The 24,744-nt window shown below is 38.8% G+C and overlaps 1 protein-coding gene across 14 annotated transcripts in view; it reads right to left on the reverse strand.

The window, feature by feature from the left end:
• vit (vitrin) overlaps positions 1-24,744 on the reverse strand; it is a 30,777-nt gene that overhangs the window by 2,841 nt on the left and 3,192 nt on the right. For 3 of the 14 annotated variants that reach the window (XM_015362726.2, XM_069179893.1, XM_069179892.1), the window contains exons 2-22: positions 18,221-18,314; positions 16,531-16,596; positions 15,924-16,080; positions 15,165-15,298; positions 14,532-14,609; positions 14,174-14,248; positions 13,519-13,734; positions 11,905-11,943; positions 11,747-11,800; positions 11,106-11,168; positions 10,746-10,808; positions 6,782-6,853; positions 6,375-6,440; positions 5,634-5,690; positions 4,396-4,464; positions 3,749-3,796; positions 2,910-2,975; positions 2,586-2,733; positions 1,673-1,776; positions 1,286-1,512; positions 399-912 (exon numbers count right to left, since the gene is read on the reverse strand). In XM_015362726.2, the coding sequence (XP_015218212.2) occupies positions 399-912; positions 1,286-1,512; positions 1,673-1,776; positions 2,586-2,733; positions 2,910-2,975; positions 3,749-3,796; positions 4,396-4,464; positions 5,634-5,690; positions 6,375-6,440; positions 6,782-6,853; positions 10,746-10,808; positions 11,106-11,168; positions 11,747-11,800; positions 11,905-11,943; positions 13,519-13,734; positions 14,174-14,248; positions 14,532-14,609; positions 15,165-15,298; positions 15,924-16,080; positions 16,531-16,596; positions 18,221-18,254 (2,350 nt within the window). In that variant the 5' untranslated portion in view covers positions 18,255-18,314. Of the gene's footprint in view, positions 1-398; positions 913-1,285; positions 1,513-1,672; positions 1,777-2,585; positions 2,734-2,909; positions 2,976-3,748; positions 3,797-4,395; positions 4,465-5,633; positions 5,691-6,374; positions 6,441-6,781; positions 6,854-10,745; positions 10,809-11,105; positions 11,169-11,746; positions 11,801-11,904; positions 11,944-13,518; positions 13,735-14,173; positions 14,249-14,531; positions 14,610-15,164; positions 15,299-15,923; positions 16,081-16,530; positions 16,597-18,220; positions 18,315-23,469; positions 23,572-24,744 lie in introns of those variants that run through there. The other 11 variants (XM_069179894.1, XM_069179895.1, XM_069179896.1 and 8 more) reach the window with 11 other exon arrangements.

The following is a 24,744-nucleotide window of genomic DNA, read 5'->3' on the forward strand; positions in this document are numbered from 1 at the left end:
GAACCCGTTAATCAAAAGCTTCACACCCTGGTGGCAAACAAGGAACATGTCTTTCTCAGCTGACCTGCTCCTTATTGACTCAAGCTTCTTCATACTGTATGTCTGACAATGACAGCCTTGTAATCATATAAAGTATGGGTAAAGTTTGCTCTCCATTTGTAGTCTGCCCCGACAGATAAGTAGTATTTAATAAGTAACTATTTAATAAAGCATCAAGACTATATTGGAGATGAAGTTATTTTACAAAGAGTAAGGTATATATGATGTGTCGGGTGAACATCAAGAGATCTAAAAATGAATGCAGTTTTCAATACTACTAAATACTCTCCTGTTATCTGTAGGTTTGTTGTAAGGCTGTCTCCCCGGCAGCACGCCCTCTCCCCTCCAGCTCCTCTTACCTGTGCGGTGAACCGCCAGCGCCGGCGCGCGGACGTCGTCGTAGGAACGCCCGTCGGTGATGACGATCATGATCTTGCGCTTGTTGGGCTTGGACTTGCTGAACAGCTGTTCCGCGGCGTAGGTGATGGCGGCGCCTGTGCTGGTGCCCCCGCTCCAGTAGTCGATGCGCTTGATGGCGTTGAGGAGCTCGGGCTTGCTGTCGTACTGGCCGAAGGCGAACTCCAGCCGCTGCTCGTAAGTGTACTGTACGGCGCCCACCCGCGTGTCCGTGTCCGAGATCTCGAACTCCTTGGTGATGTTGGCCACGAACTGCAGCACGGTACGGAAGTTGCTGGTGCCCACGCTGCTGGAGCCGTCGATGACGAAGGCGATGTCGTTGGCGTTCAGGCAGGTCTTGCTGCAGACCAGCCTGTCCGTGTCACAGACTCGCTTCACCAGGGGCTGCAGGGTCTTCCGCAGCCCGAACCAGCTGGGAATGCTGAGGGAGAAGAAGCCGCTCGTCCGACACACAGCCTGGGTGGAGGGGACAGAGAGGACGTTGTTGAGATGGCCGAGGCAGTTATTCGAAAAACCCGTAGGAACATCGTAAGCAACTGCTCTGTTGGATAAAATCTTTTTTTTATTATTTTAACTCAATGATTTTAATCCACATTCAGCATCAGAAGACTGTGAAAACAGTACGGCTCGGGGATTTAGGTGTAATCTGTTGACATTTCCATATCACCTTCTTTCTCACTGTGCAGTCTGGTCTAACCATACACAAATACAATGTGTGGATGTTAATCACGCCAGGCCCCACAAGAACTGTGGGGCAAGAAAACTTGCAATGCGCCCATTAATAAGAGCAACCCTCTAGATAACCGGGGCTCTCTTTTTCCAGCTGCACCTTGTCGACAAAGTTTGGCTCCACCACGTTTTGCTTCTCATTCTCGTCAGGTCCCTCGATGGTAACGAAAAAGATGTTGATTCCCGACTCCCTGGCCAGACGCGAGGCCTCCTCAACTTTGTCCGTGGGCCAGCCATCCACCAGCACCACAGCAACGTTAGGCGCCCCTCCGCGGTTCCCACTGGAGTCGCTGAAGAAGTGCTTGTTGATGTAGGTTAAGGCCTTGCCTGAGGAAACCCAGAGGAAGATTTAACAAGGTGCTGGGAAACCCACTCCCCTTCTTGGCAGCCTCTTCCAGGGATCTATCTTTAAACGGGTCCTCATCTAAAATGTTTCACCCAAATGAAATGGGGCTGTCCATGCACACCACCATTGAGTATCACTCACCCACATTGGAGAGCCCCCCCTTCTGGACTATCTTTTCTATTGCTGGCTTCACGTCTCTGGAACTGGAGTAAGTCTTGAGGCTAAATTCAGTCATTGGGTCATCCCTAGAGCAAAAAAAACAAACCCCAAAATGTGTGTGCATAATTCTGGTTTCTGTTTATTAAAGAGTGTCAGGTTTATGAGTTTGGAAGATTTGGTTGTCTTTTGGCATGACTAAAGCCTATAAGTCAAGCACTTGAATTTTGCCATGGAAGTTATCAACACATCTTGATTCAGTCTGATGTTTCTGATGTTTTCTGACTCCCTTTTAATTCAGATTAAGAAATCTTTAATGAGTGTAAAGAAAACCTGTTTACTAAATTTTCTAACTTTTCATTTTCAAGGGGAGTGTTAGTATAAAACCTACAGGAGCACACATCATTATTGGTTCACTTAAAAACATTAAATATTTCTCTGTAAGCTCCAGTGCATGACAAAAGAATCTCCATAAATATCAAATTCTTAGGCCTTGGAAGGAGATATAACTTAATGCTTTTCCACACAACTAGATTGCCACAGGCATGTTAATGTAGATATTTGCTTTGTCATCTGTTTTGTCACTTTTCAGTGTTATATCAAACGCAGTCATAGATCTACTGTATAGCAGGAAACAATCAGTGCAGTAAACCGACTTACTTGGAATTTAGGGTTTACTGTAAACAGAATAAAGCATGAACAGCTGAAGACATCCTAGAGACCTGAAGAGCTATGGAAAATCTCTTTATTTTCAGAAATTGTTTAGGTATGGCTTCTCTTATGCTGAAGCCCAAAGAATTTGTGATCATGTATTCATTCCAAAATTCTGTCCAGGGCTCTTGAGCAGAGACTCCTTCGACAGACACTAAAACTACACCATAGGTCCAAATATTTTTACCCATATTGGATGATTCCCATCATAGGACCTGCAATTCCAATGTTGAGAACCTGAGACACTTCGGCCAGGAAATCCTTCTGGATTTTAAAACGACGCTTCCCTATGCTCCAGCTCCCATCCATTAGGAAAGCAATATCCACTTTGCAATCTGCAGGGACATGACAACACCGAAGAACAAGACGCAATCAAAAAAGCCACAAGAGGGTACCGAGAGTAGAGAGTGAAGACAGAAATACGTTTCAGAAATGAATTAGCTCAAGGTTGAGAGCTGATTGGCCGCAGACAATTGCTTAATACTAAAGCAAATGCATTCATTTCACATACTTGGATCTCCCTGAGAAACTGTTTCTGTCACTCTGGGGATCAGTTCCTGTTCTTGTGCACCAATGCCTGGGGGAAGATGATGACATTAGAGACAACACAGAAAAACTGTACATGATTCTGAACAATCTGTTTATTTTACCACTGTTTCATGGTGTCACAACACATGATATCTCAATAACACTGCTTTACATAACTGTACTTTTAAGGATATGTGAAGTCTATACAGTACTGTATGTACTGTATATAATATACTATAAAGAGCAGGACAGTAAGTTTATTAAATTAGCTTATAGAGTAATTAGCGAAAATAGTGTTATGTTCTTGTAAGTAAATGAGTGCTTGACAACTCACGAAAAAAAAGATTGAAGCAAAATTTGTTGCAAGCTTTGGAGCTTCTTAACAGTTAGTTTCAGTTTGCAACCACTCCTTTTTCTTCACATTCCTCTTATTTTTAGACTCTAAACACACTGTTGATTGTGGTTTATGTGCCCAAAAAAACAGCCTAAATTGCTCACCTGGAAAAATAAAGACTGCTACGAAGTGGTTTCAAACACTTTAGGACTTTTGTGCATGCCAACTTTAATGCGTTATAGAAATCTTCTTGGATTAAGGAAATGTTCTATACAGTTGACTCTTTCCACACGTATAATGAAAGGGAGGCTTTGCAAAAATATATCTAGAGTGGTTTGCCTCTATGAAAGTCTTTTATTTTATTCTTTACAAGTCGGCATGCTCCTATATTCTTCGGGGCTCTTCGGCACTCAGTAGGAAAACACCCCGGTCAAAGCCAGTTCTTTTTGTTGCGGGAGTTAGGCTGTTACAGTATCAATCGACCCTACCTGTGTTGAAAGGGTTTACTTCAGGTTTCCAGGCATCAAAGGGCTCAACTGTTTCGAAAATATTAAATATTTGATTTGTTACCAAATTTGTGACACGTTTGAAAAGTACATCCAGAAAAGGCCTCTGGGGGTCAAGTCCAAAACTTTGCACATCCTGCACAAATAACCGGATGCTGTACAGCAGAATATGTGCAGATATACTGTACGTATATTTATGTTTGTCAAACATAAGTCATCTACAATATAAGTTTATATAATGAAGGTGATGAGGTCAGGCAGATGGTTTATTTTTTTTAGTCCAGCAGCAAACAAGATATTACTCAGTTTACTGTAAATCCAGCAAAAACGTTATACCAGACAGTTTGTTTAGTACTGAAGAAATACATATGATGATAAGAAGAAAAGGCAAAGTTAAAGGTCACATTCAATGTTATCTCTGCATTTACTATCCAAAGAGCTTTACTATTAATCAAATTCCATTATACTGAACTTGCCTGTATATAACGGAATTTGATTAACAGTAAAGCTCTTTGGATAAAGATAGAAGCCAGATGATTCAAATGAGATTAGTATGACTCAACAGAATTTAAAAAAAAAAGTTTATTTTGCCTTTGTTATTCTTCAGTAGAGGAAGTTTTGTTACCTACCTGTACCTTGTGAGTGAGTTGTCTCTGGGATGATTTTACGATTTGTGTCTTGTTCTCCAAATCTGGTGCCTAAGAATAGTTTTAAAAAAAACTAAATGTTACACTGACTCCTAAACATCCAAAATCTTGCTTTAATACTTAGAACCACAGGAAAGTACAATACATTTTTTAAAAGAAAACGTTTAAAAAGCATTTTCTAGCACACATATTCTATTTTTTGTGACATTATAAACAAAAATGTTTTGTCATAAAACCAAGAACAACAGTAAAGCAAATCAGACAGAACACAGTCATACAAAATAATAGAATACTTTTCCCAATTTATCAAAAATCTGCAAGGCAATTAGAGGCGTTAAAGCAGCATTAGTCTTAATGATGCCATTACTATTGTTAAATGCAAGGTCAGTTATTATTAAATACACACTGTGTATTTTACGGTGTAGCATAAGAATACACAATTTATGAAATATGTATTTTTATATATTTCTGTGACAATGTTACTGTATTTATTACATTATATAAATATTAGAGTTATCAAGCTGAAATGTTAACCACTGTAAAAAAAAAGTACTAAGATGTGCTTTATTACACCAAAAAAATCCTCACACTAAATTTGTCAGAGGAAACAAATTATGTTTAAATATATCAGATATTTAAGTTGCTGCAAATAATTGTACACAGTCCAGCATTACGCACTTTTTTCATCAGTCTTCTCTAATCCGTAAAATGCCGATTTATATTTACAGTACTTCCTACAATTATAACCATTTCCGTTTCAACACAAACACTGAGAGGCATTAAAATACAACAGATTGGTTTCAAATACTCATTTGTTGCATTTGTAATGCTGCTAATATATTATATATAAACACTGTATTTAACTAAATATATGACAGTACCATTTGTTAATCCTAATACCTGAAATAAGAAGAATATGCATGGAAAATCATGTGGATCAGGCTCTTGCAAGACGATCCCATTAACAGTCCCAATAAATACATTTCAGATTTATAACATTTATAACAAAAAACATTTGCTGAGGGGATTGTTCACAGGAGCTCCACAATATATTGAATTTAAGTTCTTTTTTCAAGTAATAATAATTGCTTGCATTTGTATTTGCAATTTACATCCCAAAGAATAGCAGGGGGGTTTATTCACGGTATAGGGTACAGAAGGTGAAGGGCAGCACCTCCTGGTTTGATCTTCCCTTTCATTGAAAAAACATTCCTTCTTACCGTACTGTCCAAGAAACCAGCGATCAAATTCAGAGGTAGCAGGTCTGGGGCTCTGAGCTAAATAAAAACACCAGATCATTTCACTTGATTTTTCTTGTCTTGTCGCCCAAGTGAAGATGCCCTTGCAGATCCACATAGATCACTCATGGAGACTGAAGCCATGCAGTACCAGTAGGCCATGCAAAGGGTTAAGTCTGTCAAGTAATATTCCAACGAAAATGAATCGATTCCCAGTCTTTGTTGCATACAAAGCATGCACTCAGGCTGCAAAGTTTTGGGATTGAGTCTACCCAACTGACATGTCTTTTATGTGAATACAATACTCACTGAAAGACTGGATCGAACACTGCAGACCCACACTGCCTCCTTGACAAACATGACTTTTATCCCTTCATTATTGAGAAAGATACTTATTCCTGGTGGAGATCAACGCCTACCCTGGAAACCCTACACATGGACCGTTCTGGGATGCCAGTTAACTCAGAGGAAGTTGGAAGGAGACTGGGACACCCCGGGACAACCATGCAGACTCCACACAGAAAGCACACCAAGTCAGAATTGAACCCAGGACCCAAGAGGCATGAGGCAACAGTGCCATCTGCCGCCATGGACTCGTTTACTAATTATTACTACCCAACAGGAGATAAATGTGCATGATGCGTACATCAGAATCACAGTCAGCACAGACCACAAAGCTATCAACTGTCTTTGTGCTATGTGTCCTCTATTCTCAGTCCTTACCTGGTGTGTCATAACCTTCCGATTCAGTCCATGTATAACCAGAGTCAGGGGCCGCATAACTAATATCTAGATACAGAGATTGAGAGTCATTCACTGTGTCTCATGATAGAAGCAAACTGCACAATAGCATCATATTTACTCATTATTATTTAGACTTTTATGTTTGAAGTTCTGGAAATTAGTGTTAATTTATATTTTTATTTAAATGTTTTAGTATCTGGTATTATATATATTTAACTTTTTCAACTGCAGTGTTCCTACACTCTAATCTAATATTCTTTTTATAGTAGATTTCTTAATCTAACATCTTACATAAACATGGAAAACCATTGATGTTTTAAAAGACAAACATCTTATTTGTAAATGCTTTCTTTCTTAAACTCCTTGGATATTATTTCCACCAATACCTGTTGGCCGTCTATATCCATTCTGCCAGGTTGGTCTTTGGTAAGAGTGGTGCCAGTCCCTTCTAGTAAAAGCTGCATGGGAGATTAAAAGCTGCTTTTGAAGCAAAATATTAAAACAAGCAAACTCGTGATTATAGCATGCGGTGTCCTGTTTCAGGAGATACCTGAAGCCATTCAGTTAAAAAACAATGCCAATTTACAAATAAGAACAGGGCAAACAAAGGAATGCAAACATGCAAGCTAGCATCTTTTCGTCTGAAACAGCTCATTTGTTAAAGTTTCTTGTGTGAACTCCTTAAGGATGGCTAGCTAGGCTTCCAAAGTATAAGGGAAAAAAGCATGAACAATTCTTCTGAAAGCCTTCATATAATGCTCTGAGGGGAAAAAAAGCATTCGGTTAAGTTGTTTTTTATGAATAATCATACAGGATAGCTACAGGCAATTTGCCGATACTTGTCATGTATGTTTATTTTGAGTGCCAGGCATTTAATAAGAGTATCAGCATTTTAATGAAACTCAATGAGAAATGTGTTCTAGACTGCCCAGTTCAAACCTTGCTTCCATTGAGCCTAACATTTTCTGTTTTATTATAACCTACTTTAGTCAGAAAAGGGCATAATTTAGGATTGCTGTTTAAAATGTTTTCCATACAATCATAAAATAGAGTCCCTGCTGTTATTGTTCTATATATCCTATCCTCCCTGTTAAAGATTCCTCTCTTGGTTTAACCCCTCAAACAGCTAAACCCCACATACTGTATCAGCTTGAAAATATTCTCACGAATATATGTATCCTTTTCATCATCTGCAGCCATTATCCATCTGATAAAGGCTTCTCCCACATGGAAGACGTGTTAACCTGATCCAGTTTAGCCCTTCTTCACAGCCTTAAGCTGTTGGTAGTTTAAATAGGCTTGCTGAATTCCAGAACTAAGTTGGGAGACTGTCCTACTATACATTCTTCCAGAAGCTCCTCTCTCCAGCCGTTTTCCTATATCATACTGCTCCAACGCACATACTGGGGTCATTGGACCTTCTTACTTAAGAGGCTTCATTAGTCTCTTGGGAGCGGGTGAAATATTTTCTTTGTCCAACATTGACCTGTTCCACTTTCCACTTGTCCAGCCCTTTGGCACCTCAGTGTCGCGACTAATAATGATGCCACACAGTTCTGTTTGTGCTCTAACTCATTTGTTTCCTTTTCATAGCATTATTATTCCAAGCATGTATTTTACCATCAGTATTTTACATCCTATAGCATCCTATAGTTATTAAGTTTTTGCATTCAAGTCCAAGTTTCACCTCCCTATCTAAATTCACGAAACGCACATTGACCAAAAACCTTTTCTTTAGGGGAAAAAAATGTTACCTCCTTCGAATATTTGATTTCCGAATACCTATCTAACACCATTGTAAGATATAATTTTGACTATTGAATATGTTTCTTTTGTATTTAATAATTGCATTAGTTTTGAGAGAAACAGAAAAGTTTAAGAAAACAAAGTACAGTACATGTGTATGGACAGCCTACAGCTCCACTAAAATCTTGAAGGCACCCAGATAAAAAGCTTTTTTTGGTATAAAGAAAGCACTTTGACACAGACCAAGACCGAGAACAGCCGAGCACGTGACAAGAATGCCACAAAGTTCACGGGGTGAAGTTTAGCTCTGTGTAAAGTTTCAGTGCAGCTGACACCTTCAAACTCAGCAGCCAAAGTCAGCAACCAAAGAAAGAGAGAGGCTTCGCTTCCCCACATGATAGTCATGCTATCTAGTCAATCGTGCTCCATCCTAGATCCCCCCTTTCATGAACAAAAAGAAGAGCCGCGTTTGACAGGAACTTGCAAAAACACCTCTGTGGACAATACAGACCGGGGCAGTTAGTGAACCATACATGTGTGCAGACAGCAGCAACCACAGCCTCCCCAGAGATTAGAGGGTATAACAGAGTGGGAGTGAGTGAATAAGTGAAGCACAGAGTCATTGTTTGTGCTCCTCCATGCCCTCAGTCCATACAAGCAACTGTATATACAGTAGTCCTGGGGGCAAGTGTATGAGTGCACTGACCTGTAGACTGAGCATTAGACTTGTTATCTTACGGCTTGGATATTTTAGATAAAAAGAAACAAAAAAACTTACGCTCAGGAGTCTACACAATCCGCTGACTGAGGGATACAAAGCTTTAGCCTCCAAATTTCAGACTCCGCTATTAAATAGTATTAAGTAGTTTCAAGCAGCTGAAGTCTTCAATTTATGCGCTGGCTATGGTCTGTTTATTAAATGAAGAGTTATTTTATTGTCATGTTTGGCTTATGATTGCTTTTTAGCGGGTGGCCTTATTCAGGGCAATAGCAATAAAATACCTCAAGTAAAAGAAAAGGATTTGAATCCTAATAGCTTATTAATTCAACTAATAATGATCAGAGTAAAATCAGAGTAAAATAATGTCCATTGAGCAGTAAGAAACATGGAGGTAAGGAATGACTTCTTACAGCCCAAAAAGAAAGCCATTAAGCGGAGTGCAGCATCGGCTGGTGGTGCAAGAGAGATCACAGGTGCCGTCTGAACGGATCAAGTCTTGAGGAGACGCAGAAAGGCGGCCGGGGGCAGCACAGATCCGATTTCAGTATCCAGCTCGTTCTCCCGCCGCGGCTCCAGGGACAAGAAGGAACAGGCCCCGGAGCTGGGCGAACGGAGACCAGGAACAGGCTGAGGTGGAGGAGGAGGGGGGGGTCAGGAGGGAGTACAGAGATTGGGGGGACTGGAGATGAAGTGGGGGAGGGCGTGCATCAAACAGACAACCTTGTGTCACTACCACTGACTTTCAACATCACCGCCCGTCCCTCTCCCGCAGAATTTGCGCCTTTTTTCAGGGATTTAAGAAGAGTGAAACCCATAAAAGTTTGAGAAAACCCCCTCGGTCCTCACATAAGCAGCAGCAGCTAAGAACGAGCGCTTTGAAACAGCCGGGAGACAACGGAGGGATGGAGCAGCAGGGCGGCACGAGGGGAGCGAGGAAGAGAAAGGACCCGGGCGAGAGGCTGAGGAGCGCAGGCAGGGAGGCCAGCCAGCAGGGCCTGAGCCAGGGAGGAAGGGGCTGGAGGCACTCCTCAGCAAGAAGAGGCGACCGTGGGCCAGTGCAGAATAAAAATGAGAGGTCTCTGTCAAGAAGGACACCAAGGTTCTTGCTAGAGGAAGGGAAAACATATTACATTTAAATACAATATATAAGTATTATAGCACATACACTTGGCTCTGTCAAAGTCATTCCACTTAAGTGTTGAAGTCCTAGTATAACAGATTAGATGGTTATTGTTTGTCATGGTGCTTGCCTTTGCCTAGTGCAAATCTGACATCAAGCTACCCTTTGGAATTAGATACTGGTGAGTGAAGGCAAAAAGAACTATCTGCTTCTAAGGACTAAGTTATTAGTCATTCAAGTTATTTTTCCTGTGAGTAAAGATTCGCTAATAGTACTGAGAATACTGTACAAGGTACTCAAGGAACGTAATGGGTCATTTAAAAAGAAATTAAAACGTGTAGGCACAGCTTAGTTTGAACAGGGTAGCAGAAACTGAGTTCTCATTAGAATGCTATCACATGAGATACTCCTAAATGAGGCAGGCAAACCTAAATCAAAAGCAGTAGGGGACAAAACCACTTTTTGCAGCTCACAAGCATGCTATATTTACAGTAGCAAGCATTCCTGCAATACGTGTCAGTACTCATAATTAATGCAGGGAAAGTTCAAATAATCTTGGACGGAAATAATGCAGTACTAGCACAGTATATGAAACTATTTAAATACGATTTTATTAATTGTCCTAGTTATCAGAATCAGTTTAGGGTTTATTACCTATGGTTAGTTAGTTTTAAGTGTGAACCAGGTAAAAGTTATTGATCACAGTGCAACCGCTGCAGTTAAATAGTATGCCTTCTGATGGAGAGGATTTTCAAACACTTACTGGGGTGGGACTGCACAGCTTGTTGGTTTCTCTCTGTAGCGGAAAGCTGAACTCTGTTATAAGCTGATTTTCAAGAGGAAAAAAACAAAAGGAGAAACCTGAAGATTTGAATCTTAAAAAAAGAATTACTAGGAGATGAATATAAAAAGTATCTAAGAGACTACTGTTGCTTTCCTGCTACAGAAAATATATTCTGTTTTTCACAATATGTTTTTAGTATTATTATGTTCTGGGACATTGGAAAATATCTAAGCAATCACTCCAAAACATCTTTGTATTTGGATCGGTTTACATCAGTGTGAGTTCAAAGAAAGACAGACGCCGTCCTTCATTAGAGAAGACAGAAAGAAAGTGACTTACCTGGATTAGCAGGGGCTCCAGACTGTCTTTTATAGGTACTTATTGGGTCCTGCCGGCGAAAACCTATACACAGTCATTATACAGTATTAGTAAAGCACTAGTGGACTGGCAGCAGATTTCTACTTTAGGAACAAAGATATTATTCTTATTCCAGAACTGATGAGACAATGGCCTGTGATGTATTATCAATGTCATCTGGTTTAAGGATGTTATATAATGCAACCTGCCTTTCACCTCTTGTGTGGGATGTGCACCTATCTACACCTGAGCACCGCTTTTCACCATGTATTTGTCAGTGCTAATGGGTTTTAAAGCTCTCAAAGCCAACAGATGTGGCCCCCAGTGTGTACAGCAGCAGAGCAGTCAAAAAGAACCATTGCAGGATAGCTGAGGCAGCTGTGATCGACTGAATAGACCGATTGGAAAAACAGCTCTGCACATACAGCACAAAGAAAAAACACTGCAGTGCAAGGTTTCATTCAGCAATCTGTGAAAAACAGAATAAAATACTTAACAGTGAGGTTGAAGGAAAAGCCAGAAAAAAAAATCTAATTTCTGTGGGCATCCGTTGTGAGAAATAAACGCTGGCCTAGTTTGTGCCATATGCAGAAAAGACATCGGCGTATTTCAAGCGTGATTACCTGGACTGATACGAGGAGAATTTCTACTTGCATAGCTGGAAGTGCCTCTGAATGCTTGGAAGACAGTTTATTGGCGGTTAGTGTGACAGTTTTATGCAGACCGGATTTTACTTCTGCTTTAAAACAGACAAATAATCTGCAAAACCTCTAAACCATACCTTGTGTTGGCCCTTTTGCTTGAGAATTCTGTACCTGCCCTGAAGCCCGTGTTGAGAATAAGAAAATAGTTTAATGCATTTATAATCTTGTTAAAGTGCATCAGACATGATTACAACATTATATCTTATTACTATAAAAGTATGTTAGGAGAACAGTAAGTGAAAAAAAGTCTGCCTCTTTCTCATAGAAATCCTGTAGATTGTTAGTCTATTGCTATTAGGATTTTGTTTGAATATTATTGAGGTGAAGGTTTCAAGGAGGATCTGGGGTAAGTCCACCCACTCAGAAAAGCTCTACAATACTTTTTAAATTTGAACGGATACAAACAGGATTTGTACAGACAAATTCTAAAGCACATAAGTCTGTTCTTTCTTGAAATACTGTAATTTTAAATTGGAAGAATCCTAAGCAGTCATGAGGTTTTTTAAAAATGAACTATAAGACCTTTATAATCTTGATCCTGCCCTTTTCAGAGAGTTAATGGATTTATAAATGCTAACTGTTTTAGAATTTTAACTCCTATGGACTATGTTTAGAAGATGAAAATATTCTGAATTACTACCTATCCACAATTAAAATGCAAGTTAGGATGAGTGGTACTGAATACTGGATCTTTCACTAATTTATTTAAGATTTATAAGCATTCAGAAATATCCTGGTGGGCACAGGCATTGCAAAGTTCATCAGACACATGAACATTCACTAAAATACAAACAAAAACAGGGACAAAAGCATAGCTTGACTTGCAGACACAGGAAGAGATTAACCTTACACCCCAAGACAGCAAGCAGACACCTGACACTGCACGGCAGTACCCATTTATGTGATTACTTCCTGAATCAGAAAGACTAAGCAATACAGTATATTCACAGCGATGCTCCAAAACGCATGGGCATTTCAAGCTGGTCTATCATGCTCAGAAAGAATACTGCTCGGGCATCTGGCAACAAAACAGGCTGCCACCAACTTATTTCAGCAAGCAACGATACTAGAAAAAGAGTGGTGAAAAAGAAATGCTGTTGTCTACAGGAGTTTCTCTTTGAAATGATAGAAATCTCACAACTACTGTGCAAGCGAACAACCCTCGGTGATGTAATATGTCTTGGTGTAAGAGTCACGGATACTGTATAATCTGTAGGAGCCGATGCACTGATTTTGACTGCCAGTTCTGTTTATCTCTTATTGTATAAATAAATGCTTATTCTATCACATAGAACATTCATGTAGCTCATAGATCACAAAAAGATCAATCAAATAAAAAAAAATACTCAGTTGCAATCTTTTGAAATGCACATTTAAGGAGTCTCTTGGAATAGAATGACAGGAGTCTTTCTGCTTTTATGTGCAAAAGCCCTTCGTATTCTCTCTGTAATGTAAAACCCTTGTAAAAACACAAACAATAGCACAGACAGGGGCACCATGTAAAAAAGCTGTCCCCTCTGGCAGCGTAGCAATGAGAACCTTCTCTATCGGATTACCAGTCCGTGGATAACTGATTGAAAACCCTCCCTCAAGGTGAGCAACTACTTCTGTCCTTCCTTGTCCCGGCTGTTCAATTCCTGATGTGTGTGAGCAGTGCCCTGAGCAGCGATCCCTGCCCCTCCGACACTGACCTGCTTCCCGGACTTTGTGAGGCGCTACCCGGGGTTTGGCAGGGCTGCTGGGGGCAGGGCTGGAGCTCTGGGTGGGGGTAGTGGTGGGGAGCTGGGTGCTGGTTGTTGCGGGTCTGGGGGTGGTGGTGGTGGTGGTGGGTGCTGGGGTAGTGGTGGGCTCCGTCACCGTCGTGGTTGGAGTCATGGCTGTTGTGGAAGCCTTGGCCTCCTTGTGGCCTGTGAGAAACACAAAAACAGAACTTCAACTGAAGAGCTGAGTTACCGGAATGCCTGAAAAACCCAGCATGCAGTTTGATGCGGACTTTTGTAGTTTAGTCAAACTTGAGTCAATGTTACAAAAGAAAGGTGGGAAAAGTAGATTAGCACTATCCTTTCAAAATAAGCAGTGGTCATGTCGGGGCCAGAAATGAAGACTTGACCTTTGTCACTTTGTATTCATTCTTAAAACATTATTTATTTTGCTAACAGCTCTGTGGAAGTCAGATAATTGTAATCTTTAATAGATTTTTTTGTCTGCTGGGGTCCAGAACTGATTAGATCTGGTCAAAGCCTTTCCATTTTTACACCCTGTAAATCAGGGAAAAGCAGCCCCAAGAGATTTCCTCCAGATTCTGCAATAAGAAATTGATAACCTCTTTGTAAATTATTGCCATACCTTGATCTGAGGTTTTCTCCGATGAACTTCCAGAATTCTTTGTGTTTTTAGTGTCTTGTTCTGATTTTTTGGGTTCTGTTAGAAAAGTAAAATCTCTATTGATTCATAGTTATATTTCAGTTGAATAGAAAAGAGAGAAACAAAGTTTGTGAAATTACACAAGCCCCGATAAATGCCCTAAAACAATAGTTTAGCGAGATGGATTTCATCTGACCACATCTTTGAAAGACTTTCAAAAGTAGTCAGCTTTTCAACATCATGTTCTAGATAACTCCCCTGCATTTCCATGGCAAGATATCTACTGCTATAAATGTACTATTGTCTCCTGATTCAAGAAATACCTATTGTTGCATCTTACCTGTTTTAACAGAAGTAGATCTTGAAGGTAGGAACTCCAAGATGGAGGGATAGATCACACCTTTCTTTGGCTTACCCACTGAGAAACAAACACACAATCACATAACTTCCTTCCTATCTCCTTTCCCCTTAGCCTCATGTTGCTTCTAGGATTTTTTTTGCACTGTAATCTATGTAGCAGATTGTAATCATAAAAAGCAGGGAACAGACATTTAAGAAAAATAAGAGTCCTGAAAATATAAAATTATAAAATATTCCAAACAAAATTTTCCTAAATTAGTGAGAAAACAATTTTCTGAGATCTGACCGTCCACCTAGATGACCACAGAAACCAAAACATTACACATCAGAATATAATCAAGTTGATTGAAGCTCACCAAAATGATTCAATAGTTTTTATCAAGTACTGTACATTTGTATGATAAACTAGATGATAAGTGCTGTGGCTTTCAACTGGACAAGTGTGAAAGATGACCCTCTGTCAACCTGATGGGTTTTCAGAATGAAACCACGCTTTTCCGATGTTGCCAAGAGACAAACATTCAGAGACTGGGATAGCATGGAGAGCAACAAGGACCTGCCCCAAGATTCCGATTCTGGCCTTCCTTCTCCTCCCAGGCTGCCAGGGCCTCACCTGATACGATGAAGGACTCTCGCCACTTGGGAAGAGACAGAGATCGGACGCCATTGGAGAAGCTTCCTCTGTACACCGACTGCCCCGCCACCTTCCTCACGATCACCTTCCCTCCGGAATTAGTTATGACCCCGCTGCCAAACAAACCTCCAGGTCAGTAGGTAACACCTAAAAAAATCTGCAGGTTCAGTTCTTGTGTCTACACTACATGTTCAGTGCCAAGACGTACAAATTCTCACCAGTGTTCCAAAATTTGCTTTGAAAAACAAGTCATATTACATGTATTTTATTAACATTTCCAACATTAACCTCTTTACTGCTCTCTGATGGTTGCAGTTGCCATAAACCTGTTTATGAACATAGTTTGAAATACTTTATTGTTGTGTGAAGCTATGCTTTTTAAAAGCAATTTAACCTTTGTCCTTCATGAACCAATTTCTTAAAGTCATTTTCACCACATTATCACCACATCGTAACAACATCCATAACAACAGTTAATATAAGACATAATGAGCACTAAAGCACAAGAACTAAAGCCAACCTTCAATACACAAGGATAACAACAATAAAGAAGAGTCAATGAAAATAAGAGAGGAGTGCTGAACCTTGACAATATGTACCAGGTGAGCAGACAGTGTGTGCAAAGGACTTCATAGGTCATGCTAGAACGGCATCGACCAGCCCTTTGTCATAGACAATAACCAAACACTGTGACAGAACGATAAGCAAAGCTCCAGAACATCTTTCCACAATCCTGACCTGTGAATAGCTGCATTACAGACACTGGAGATGGAGGCATAGATGTCTGCTCCATACACAGGGTGCTTGGTCTCCCGGCAATTAGCAGGGCACTTGGCAATGAATTCTGGAATACTGATTTTCCCTGCTCGGACATCACAGTCTATCTGAGGAACAACTGGGAGTAAAGATTGGCATGGGTAAATTCACACCACCTGTTGCTGTTCATGCAAAACATGATTCTACATTGCCATATGGACATTAAACCAGGAAGAGTATGAAATATACTTTTCAAGAATGAAGGAGAAATTGAAAAAAGAGAAACAGTATGCTTTGACATGGTATTTTTAGTTATAAGGTTTAAAAAATGACACTGGATTTTAAATTTACGTAAAGTAGCTACTTCTGAAACAAAATACCAATCTTTTGGTAAAAGGGTATGTAAAACATAGTACTACATCCAGAAAACCAAGGACTCCCCATCCATTTTTGTTTACAGAGTCCCACCTATTTCATAACATCTCAGCTCACAATGTTTCTCAAAAACTGTTGCATGAAGCACAAGCGAGTCTTTTTGAATGAGTCTGTACTTCTGAATTCCATACAGGAGCGTTGCTTCAGTACTTACTTTGTTTGGGCTTTTTGTTTTTTTGCCCATTTTGCTTTGCTCCATTGCCACTGGCGAGCAACAAAGCTGAAATAGAGATCAAGAGAACAAGCAACAGGTTCACTGTGTAACGAGTCAAATTTCATACATCAGAAAAACACGGCCTGCGAGAGTCTCACTGAGGTTACAGTGGTTTTTCTGTTTGAGTCTCAAACACAAACAAAAACTAACTGCAGTCTATTTAGAATACACTAATTATGGGCTTGTTGCACTGATGCTCAAACAAAATGCCTAAGTAGTCCTAATGCATTTAATCAAATATTTTAAATGGAGACGTAAGTTAGACATAATCACAGACCATATCAACAAAAATAGAGCTCAATAAATAATGTTATTAGTATGAAACATGTCACTGCCAAAATGAAAACATTGCATAGGAAGCATCAGGTATGACTTTACTGCGCACAGACCTCATCAGCCTCCGGACAGACTGCTGTGGGAGACTGTTGCAGCTGCAAACAGGTCCCAGTCTTTGCTGTTCTTATATGAAATGTCTGTTTGAATGGCTATTGGTTTGAATTGCTTCACCTTACTTGGCTTCTGTAACCCAATTACACTGTAACCCTGACTGAGATCTAGATATTAAAATACAATTGCATAATCTCAGGTTTATGTTTTCCCAAGGAATAATACTATTCAATAAACAACACTTTTGCACAGTATTTAAAAAAAAAACATTGTTCCCAGTGAGAAATTGATGTGAAATACAGACTGCTGTGCTTTTATTGTGCATCAGTATGTATAGTATTCCTTATTCTTGTAATTTTAATTAACTTCAATGGCATCACTGTGATGTTTTGGGTTTATTAACAGTTTACCAAAACATAATAGCATAAGAATATGTTTCTTTATTTAATATAATTTCACACATTATAAAACTATCAGATTTAAAGTTTATTATAAAGATGTTATATAATTTTAATTAAATACGTATCTCAGGCATGCATGAATCCAGTGCTTTTATTATTTGCTCCATTAAGTATGTTAATAACTCAGACATCTAACCTAAGATGGTTATGAACTTCATCTTAAATTAAATCACATTTTTGGTTCAGCTGTCAATCCAAAACCCAATACTTGGGACAATACTTCCTGTTTTCCTAAAGGCTCCTGGCTCTCATCCAACAGATGCCACAATCAATGTAATGTATTGGGATTTTGCAATGAGCTGCTTGGTTAAGAGGCTCATTTCAGCCAGCCACACTCAATAATATGTGAACTGAACATAAAGAAAAACTTACAGTTTTAACACAACACCTCCAACACTGAAACTTTCACTAATAAGCTAACTTTTAATAAGTCTACCCTGCCTTCTGATGAATATATAACATAATCGGAATAAATGCAAGTATTTTTCACATTTGTTATTTTCTCTCATTTAAAATGTTTGTCAATCTTTTAGTGGTACTCTAAATATGTATATGTATATATGTATATATTTGAGTGCTAGTAAATGACAAATACAAAGTTAATACATGTCTTATAAGCGAAAGTGCAAATTATACTTAATTAATTTTACACTATACAACGGCTTTCTATTTATTAAGCTCTATTGCTCATCAATAACTAATACATGGCTTAAAGGTCACTTCTAAAACTGTTACCAAGGCTTAAAATCTGCAAAATTAGATTATATATCAAAAAAGCCTACCGACACAAAGCGTTGTGAGAGTAGATGTGCTCATGATGTCAGGCTTCAATACTGATCCAGGAGTGAGTCAGTGACGAGAACAGGTCACTGTGGTCTGTTAAACAAAAGGCGATACATTTGTTTTTGTTATTTTGTACTCAAATGTTCGGCTACCATTTATTTGGAAACAAAATCTAAGAAAAAAATGTAATTATTTTAATGTTATAAAACATGGACTTTGTTTACTCAGCAAATGCAATTTAAGTGACAGAACTCCAAAACAAGTTATTGTCAACTGGTTATAATAATTTGCTTAATGCACAATAATAATTAGCTTACTTTCAATTCCAACATTTATTTTTTTCTTCATGTCTTCTAGGGTCTGCAAACTTTTCTAAGTTGTTTTGCTTATATTAAAAGCTCTGCAAGAAATATTTTGGCCAACAAGTCTGAGACTGCATTTCCCTCACAGCTGTAAAGTCATTATACTGTACACCACAGAAAGTGGACTTAAAATCTTTCTGCATCATTTAAGTCTGATTTAAATAGAATAAACATAATATATTGCTAAAAAAAAGCACAAGAGCTGGGCCTGTCTCAGCATGAAAGCCATAAAACTCTTACAAACTTTCACTCTGAAGAGGACTGTACTGAAATAATACACAAGGGAGTATTAGGCTACATTATATTGTTTAATTCCATGGGTCATTTAGTTAAAAAAGGCAAAATAATTATTCAATCTTGAGATGGGACACAGACAGTAAACGGCTAATACGTCACAGTTATACTGCTTTAATGTATCATCCTAAAATTACAATGGAGCCAGACCTCCAGGCCTGGGAGGTATTCTAGTTATGAAGGTCTGGTCAGATGAGTGAAGGTTTAAGTTAATTTTCCATTACATGCAGAATGCACTTCCCTACCACAGGGCTTGCCTTTAAGTAGAGGATCCTTATCTTTTTTAATCACGTCCCGTCGGGAACGAGACATGATAAGAATGAACTGGGAATGAATTAACATGATGGGAAAGAATTGGGAATTATTAAGCAGGAGATGGGTGATGAAATGCTTCGTCATGTCACCACATACTGGACCTCACTTGGAAAGGAATCATCCTTAAAGAGCACAGAGAAAGCAGCTCACAACCACACATCATGAGAGTGGCCAGGTTTTATAGCAGGTGGGCTGCTTGTTCAAACCTCGACTTTGTTTTGTCACAACCTTGAAAAACAACATGAAGCAGAATCGTCAAAGTCTCTCTTTACACAAACTTAACAGCATAAGCCATAATTTGATTTCTGGTAATGGCTTTCTTTACCTTTAAGGAATCTTAAAGCCCCTTTCTTATTGTAAAGAGATTAGTTTCGAACATCTGAACATGTATTTGCTTAATCCCACTCCCAGTGCTTAACTTACTCTTTGTTTTCACAAACCAGTGACCCAAAATAATCAAACAAGAAAAGCATTACATAGTGATGTTAAACTACAGCTGGTAAGTCCATTTACTATCTACAAATTCATTTGTTATTTTGCAAATGGATTGGATTTAATTTTCTGGTTTAACTTGATGTAGTGCAAGTACAGTCAATTTCCTTTTGTTTAAAAATTAGATATACTATACATGAAGAAACCTGTCCTGTGGCTTCTGTAGTAATGTTTTACTTATGTTGAATTTTGATCATATAATTGCAGAATAAAAGCAATTACTTTCATGAAAAAGAATACCTATTTCCCCTCCAAATCTTTCTTCAATATCTTTTTCTAAGCCCCATTTTGGGCATTCTGCACTTAGCTCACAAAACCATGACAGGAACCAAGTGACAACCGCTAAACTAGAAAAGCTATAGAGCAAAATCTTATTCTTAGAACATACCAAGTATTAGGTTTTAATTTCATTGAAGGAATTCAACAGTTTCATGAGGGCATAGTTAATAAATACAACATTTCAAGCCAGTTAATGTCTTGGCACTTTGTGAATGAGGCACTGTTTTTGAAAGTATTAACAGTGCCTTAGGCTCTAATTCAGCTTCCTTTCCAGAATTACTGTTTTCAAGTTCTATCTAAGCCTTTATTTAATCACTTCCCTCCCATTACTTCAAACAAATTACTGCTTCGGTAACAATAGAGTTTAGTTGAAGACCTCCGCTCTTCAAATTCTGCCCTTGTTACTGTCCCCCAAGCCCGTCTACATTGTATGGGTGACAGGGCCTTCTCCTGTTATGCCCCCAAGCTCTGGAACTCTTTGCCCAAGGATATCAGAGAGTCACCTTCTCTAAACCTTCTCTAAACCTCTTCTTTAGAAAAGCCTTTACTTAACTGGCTCCATTCTTCACCCCTCTGCTCTTCTTAGTACCACCATCCACGGTCTCCTCTATATATTGTAATTGTGTCTTATCTTGTGTATTCTCCTTATTTATTGTTATTGTCATCCTGTAAAGCGCTTTGAGAAGCCACCTTTAAAGGCGCTATATAAAATAAAGTTTATTATTATTATTATAATATGGGTAAACACTTCATATATTACCCCTGCTATTTAGCTTTAACATTTGTGCTAGTTCTTTTTGTCATAAGACACTTTTTCAGACAAGTACAATCTCTATGGCACTCATTCCAAATGAGTACCTAGTACACTAGCTTCATGACATCAACCTGCTTTTACAAAACAATCCCTTTAATTTGAACACTCTATTCCACAAGATGCAAGCACACAGGTAATTTTCAATTAGCAACTAACTACCACCCTAAAACACAGGTGTTTTGATTTATTATCCAAATGATTCAATTTGTGAATGAACACAAGGCATAGATTGCAGATGAGGAAACTCTTGTGTCCCTTGAGCACTTTAGTGTCTAGGATTAAAGTACACGCTGTGTTAATGGCAATTAACATTACACCCCATTTGGAAAGCTTAGTGTTCATTAGCATTCAAATGTTTTCTACTGTATTAAAGAACAACACACAGATCAAGATAGGCCACCAATAACACAGACACCACCTTTGCTGTGATTTTATTTGGGACCTCTTTTATCAAAGCTCATTGTGCAAATCTGTTTTAATCTCTTAAATTGCCAAGTTTACAGGTCAAAGTTCCTTCCTTAGATTTTTTTTTCCCACCATTAAAAATGTACTGAGACAGAAAGAGGTAAAACATGAGGGATATCAGGACAATGGGACATATCAGAAGAAATCTTGTCCTTGAGAGTAAACGGTATACACAAGTGTGTTCTTTGTTCTTGAACAGCAAAGATCTAACTAATATTTGAAGAAATAAGCAACAAATACAATAAACTTCCTAATACTGCAAGAGATAACTGTCTCTGTGAACTTAAAATCTTTGAAAAAGAACAAGCATTTTAACTCTCACTATAACAAACACACAGACACACAAACATAATGTTTTAATAATATGCCCAACCACCTACATTTCTTTATATAATGTGTTGCTAGTTTTATACTGTATGTTGTTGCTTGTGGTATTTAATAACAAATCGCAAATCCCACCCAAGCAACACTTTTTGAGAACACTGCTCCTGCTGACTTGTATTTAAGTTGGATGTTATTTAACAACTTTGTTGTTGTTGTTGCTGCTGCTGTTCTGTATTTATGTTTTGGTGTTTCCCAAATTCCTTTGTATCGGAGAACACAGTACATACAAATAAGCATTTCACTGCATTCGTATACAAATAAACTGAACTGTTCATAATAAGGTACACACAGTGTCACACACTGAATATTATAAACACTCTAGTTCACCACTTAGTCACCAGTTACTGTTTTTTTTTTGCATTTCTGGCTTTTATCTAAAAAAACAGCCACAATGAGACATGTCATATTTTTCATTCAGTTGTTTATGACAGCCAAGAACATTACTGGTTATTAAAGTCAGAGTTATCCACTAAAGCGTACCTCAGAACTCAGAGCCACAAAATGCTTTGTTTCTTCTTTAAAGCACTACATGTATGCACATGAAAAGGAAATGCTTGGGTGAGGGTTCAAAGGTTTAAAAACTTTTGATTTTAAAAGTGATAAGGGCATTTTCTAAAAGCTTAAATTGATTCAAAGGAGAGGTTTAGCTTCTGAATGAGATTGATTCTTTGATGCTGTTTTGTTGTAGGATATTTTCCATGTCATGGCTCATTCTGATTTATTACAAGACATTCTTACCATTACGCTATTTCTATATATTCAAAAAATTTAAGTAACTCACTGGCCCGTCCCCCCCAGGCATAAGAAATGAATCGGCTCAGTTTGCTCTCTTCCGCAGGACAAGACCGAGCTTGGATAATTCACTTTTCTGTTTCTCTTCTCTATCCCTGAATCAGGACCAGCCCATTATTCTGACAGAACGCAATACAGCACTCACGAATCTTGTACAAGCTGCATGCAGCTTGAAATACAGATGATCCTGCCACCCAAGTAGGGTGGTAACTCAGCTACCGTGAGTTCAATTGAAAAAAAAAATAGTTCTTTCCTGCCACATGGCATGCTCATAAACATCTATTTGCTGGAAATGCAGGGCCATATTAAATAACATTTTGAGGATGCATTCTTTGAGCATATTCTTACAAGAGCTCAGGCACAAAACCTGAGAATAGGCAAGGATGTTTGGTGGGAAAAAAAACTGTAACTACTGTAATTATTTAACTTTTCAGAAGAGCTCACACCCGTTTTAACCTTGTACTTATATATATATAAAAGTTAGATTAAAATAGTACAGTATCTGCAAATGATGGTGCTTTCAAACACAAGTTCAGGAGAAAGCCAAATTCCTCATCTCACTTTCTCACTCTTCTACACCTAAATATCTGGTCTGCCAAGCACCTCTTTTGCACTTCTCTTTTATAAAAGCTCATTGTGCAGCATCTTCACCCTTGCAGCAGCTCCCTGGCTCATTCCTCGTGAATTGATGGAGGGGGTCCTATCAGCCTCAGCCAGGCAGGCTCCGTCAAGTCAACTTTAATATAGTTCGTCTCTGTCGTATTCATTAGGCTTTCAGGAATTACTTAATGCTGAAAAAATATATACAGATTTTGCAGAACTTTTTCAATAAACTGAAGCACTCCATAAGAAGGATCCACATGAAAATCTAGCTATTAATAGGTACCAACCCCGGTTTAGAAATACTGTAACAATGAGGAAAAAAGATTTGGTCATTTATTCTGTAATAAATTAATGTTTTTTTTATATAAAAAGTGAACTTTCACAATTCCCCAAAGGATAAACAAGAAGCATATTTCATGGAAGTCTGTGAAGTACTGTATGAACACACCTGAAGATGAAACCGACCACAGGAGGGCATTCAGACAATAAGCATCTGCAGCCTAGCCCTGTTTCCAGCAGACATGAAAGCAGTGCCAGTCAGCATCTGCACCTTATGGATGAAGTGAAAAACAAGAAAAAAATGCATATGGCCAATATACAGCATTTCTGGCTGACTAAGGAGGAACAAGACATGATGAGTAGCTCATACAGTTTGTGCACCGATATTATCAAAGATACTTGATGTCCTGATGACCTGCTCACATAAGAAACTGAAACCACCTTTAAAAAGAGACTATGTTTTTTGTGGGACTCCCTCCTGTTTTAACCAGGCTAAAATTACGTTTGTCAGTGTGATGCAATAGAATTTAAAAAAGAAAAGGGTCTCATCAACATTTAACGACACAGGCCCGCCCAACACATCAAACTCAAACCTAACGCAACTTCAGTAGTTTAAAAAAATCTTCAAAAGAGCCCTATAGTGTTTAAAATATATTTGGTTTTTACCTGCAATGTGCAACCATTGTATTACCTGTAAATACTTTGCCAGCACCACAAATATGCAATTTTGGCCAGAGGCCATCATGTTTGTCCAGCAATCTCCTTTAGAGCATCTCTTGTAGAAAACGCCCTGCCATTTAACCTGGTGAAACAATAGGACATGCCCTGTTTCTCTGAACACGTCAGAGCAGTGAGGACAGAAGATCTCTCCAAGTCGATAGTTGCCAACTGTATCTTCCCCACATCTGATCACACTGACCTTTGTCTGCATTCTTCCACAGGGGTTCAAAGACACTCATGTCAGAAGGACATCAGAATTATCCTAAATTACCAACATTCGGTTGACAGCTCCACCCAGTACTCACTGATTGATTAATTTCTTTCTAAATATCTCTGCTCTGCAGATTTCTGCTTAACACACTTGCCCTGGAATTCATTACCCAGATTATAATTTCTTCAGTCCCCACATTCTCTTCTCCCTAACCACTCTCAGACTCTCTTTTGTACTCCTTAACCACACCTAGGCTCAAATTCCTACTCTTTTTCCTTTTCGGTATGGAATTAGCCTACACTTCCAGCCTGCATGTTGACATAACTCCCCACACCAACCTCTTTTAGAGTTTCGGATATAATTCCTTGCTTTATGTAACACTATATATCCTGAAGGATACCAGAGCACTCCTGTTCTTATTTATTTTTCAGCTTTTACACAATAACAAACTATAGGAACGTGACAAATACAGAGACATTAGATCTTATATGACGGCTTTTTGTTACGTTTAAG

This window comes from Lepisosteus oculatus, chromosome 17 (genome assembly GCF_040954835.1).
Source record: "Lepisosteus oculatus isolate fLepOcu1 chromosome 17, fLepOcu1.hap2, whole genome shotgun sequence".
Classification (NCBI taxonomy): domain Eukaryota; kingdom Metazoa; phylum Chordata; class Actinopteri; order Semionotiformes; family Lepisosteidae; genus Lepisosteus; species Lepisosteus oculatus.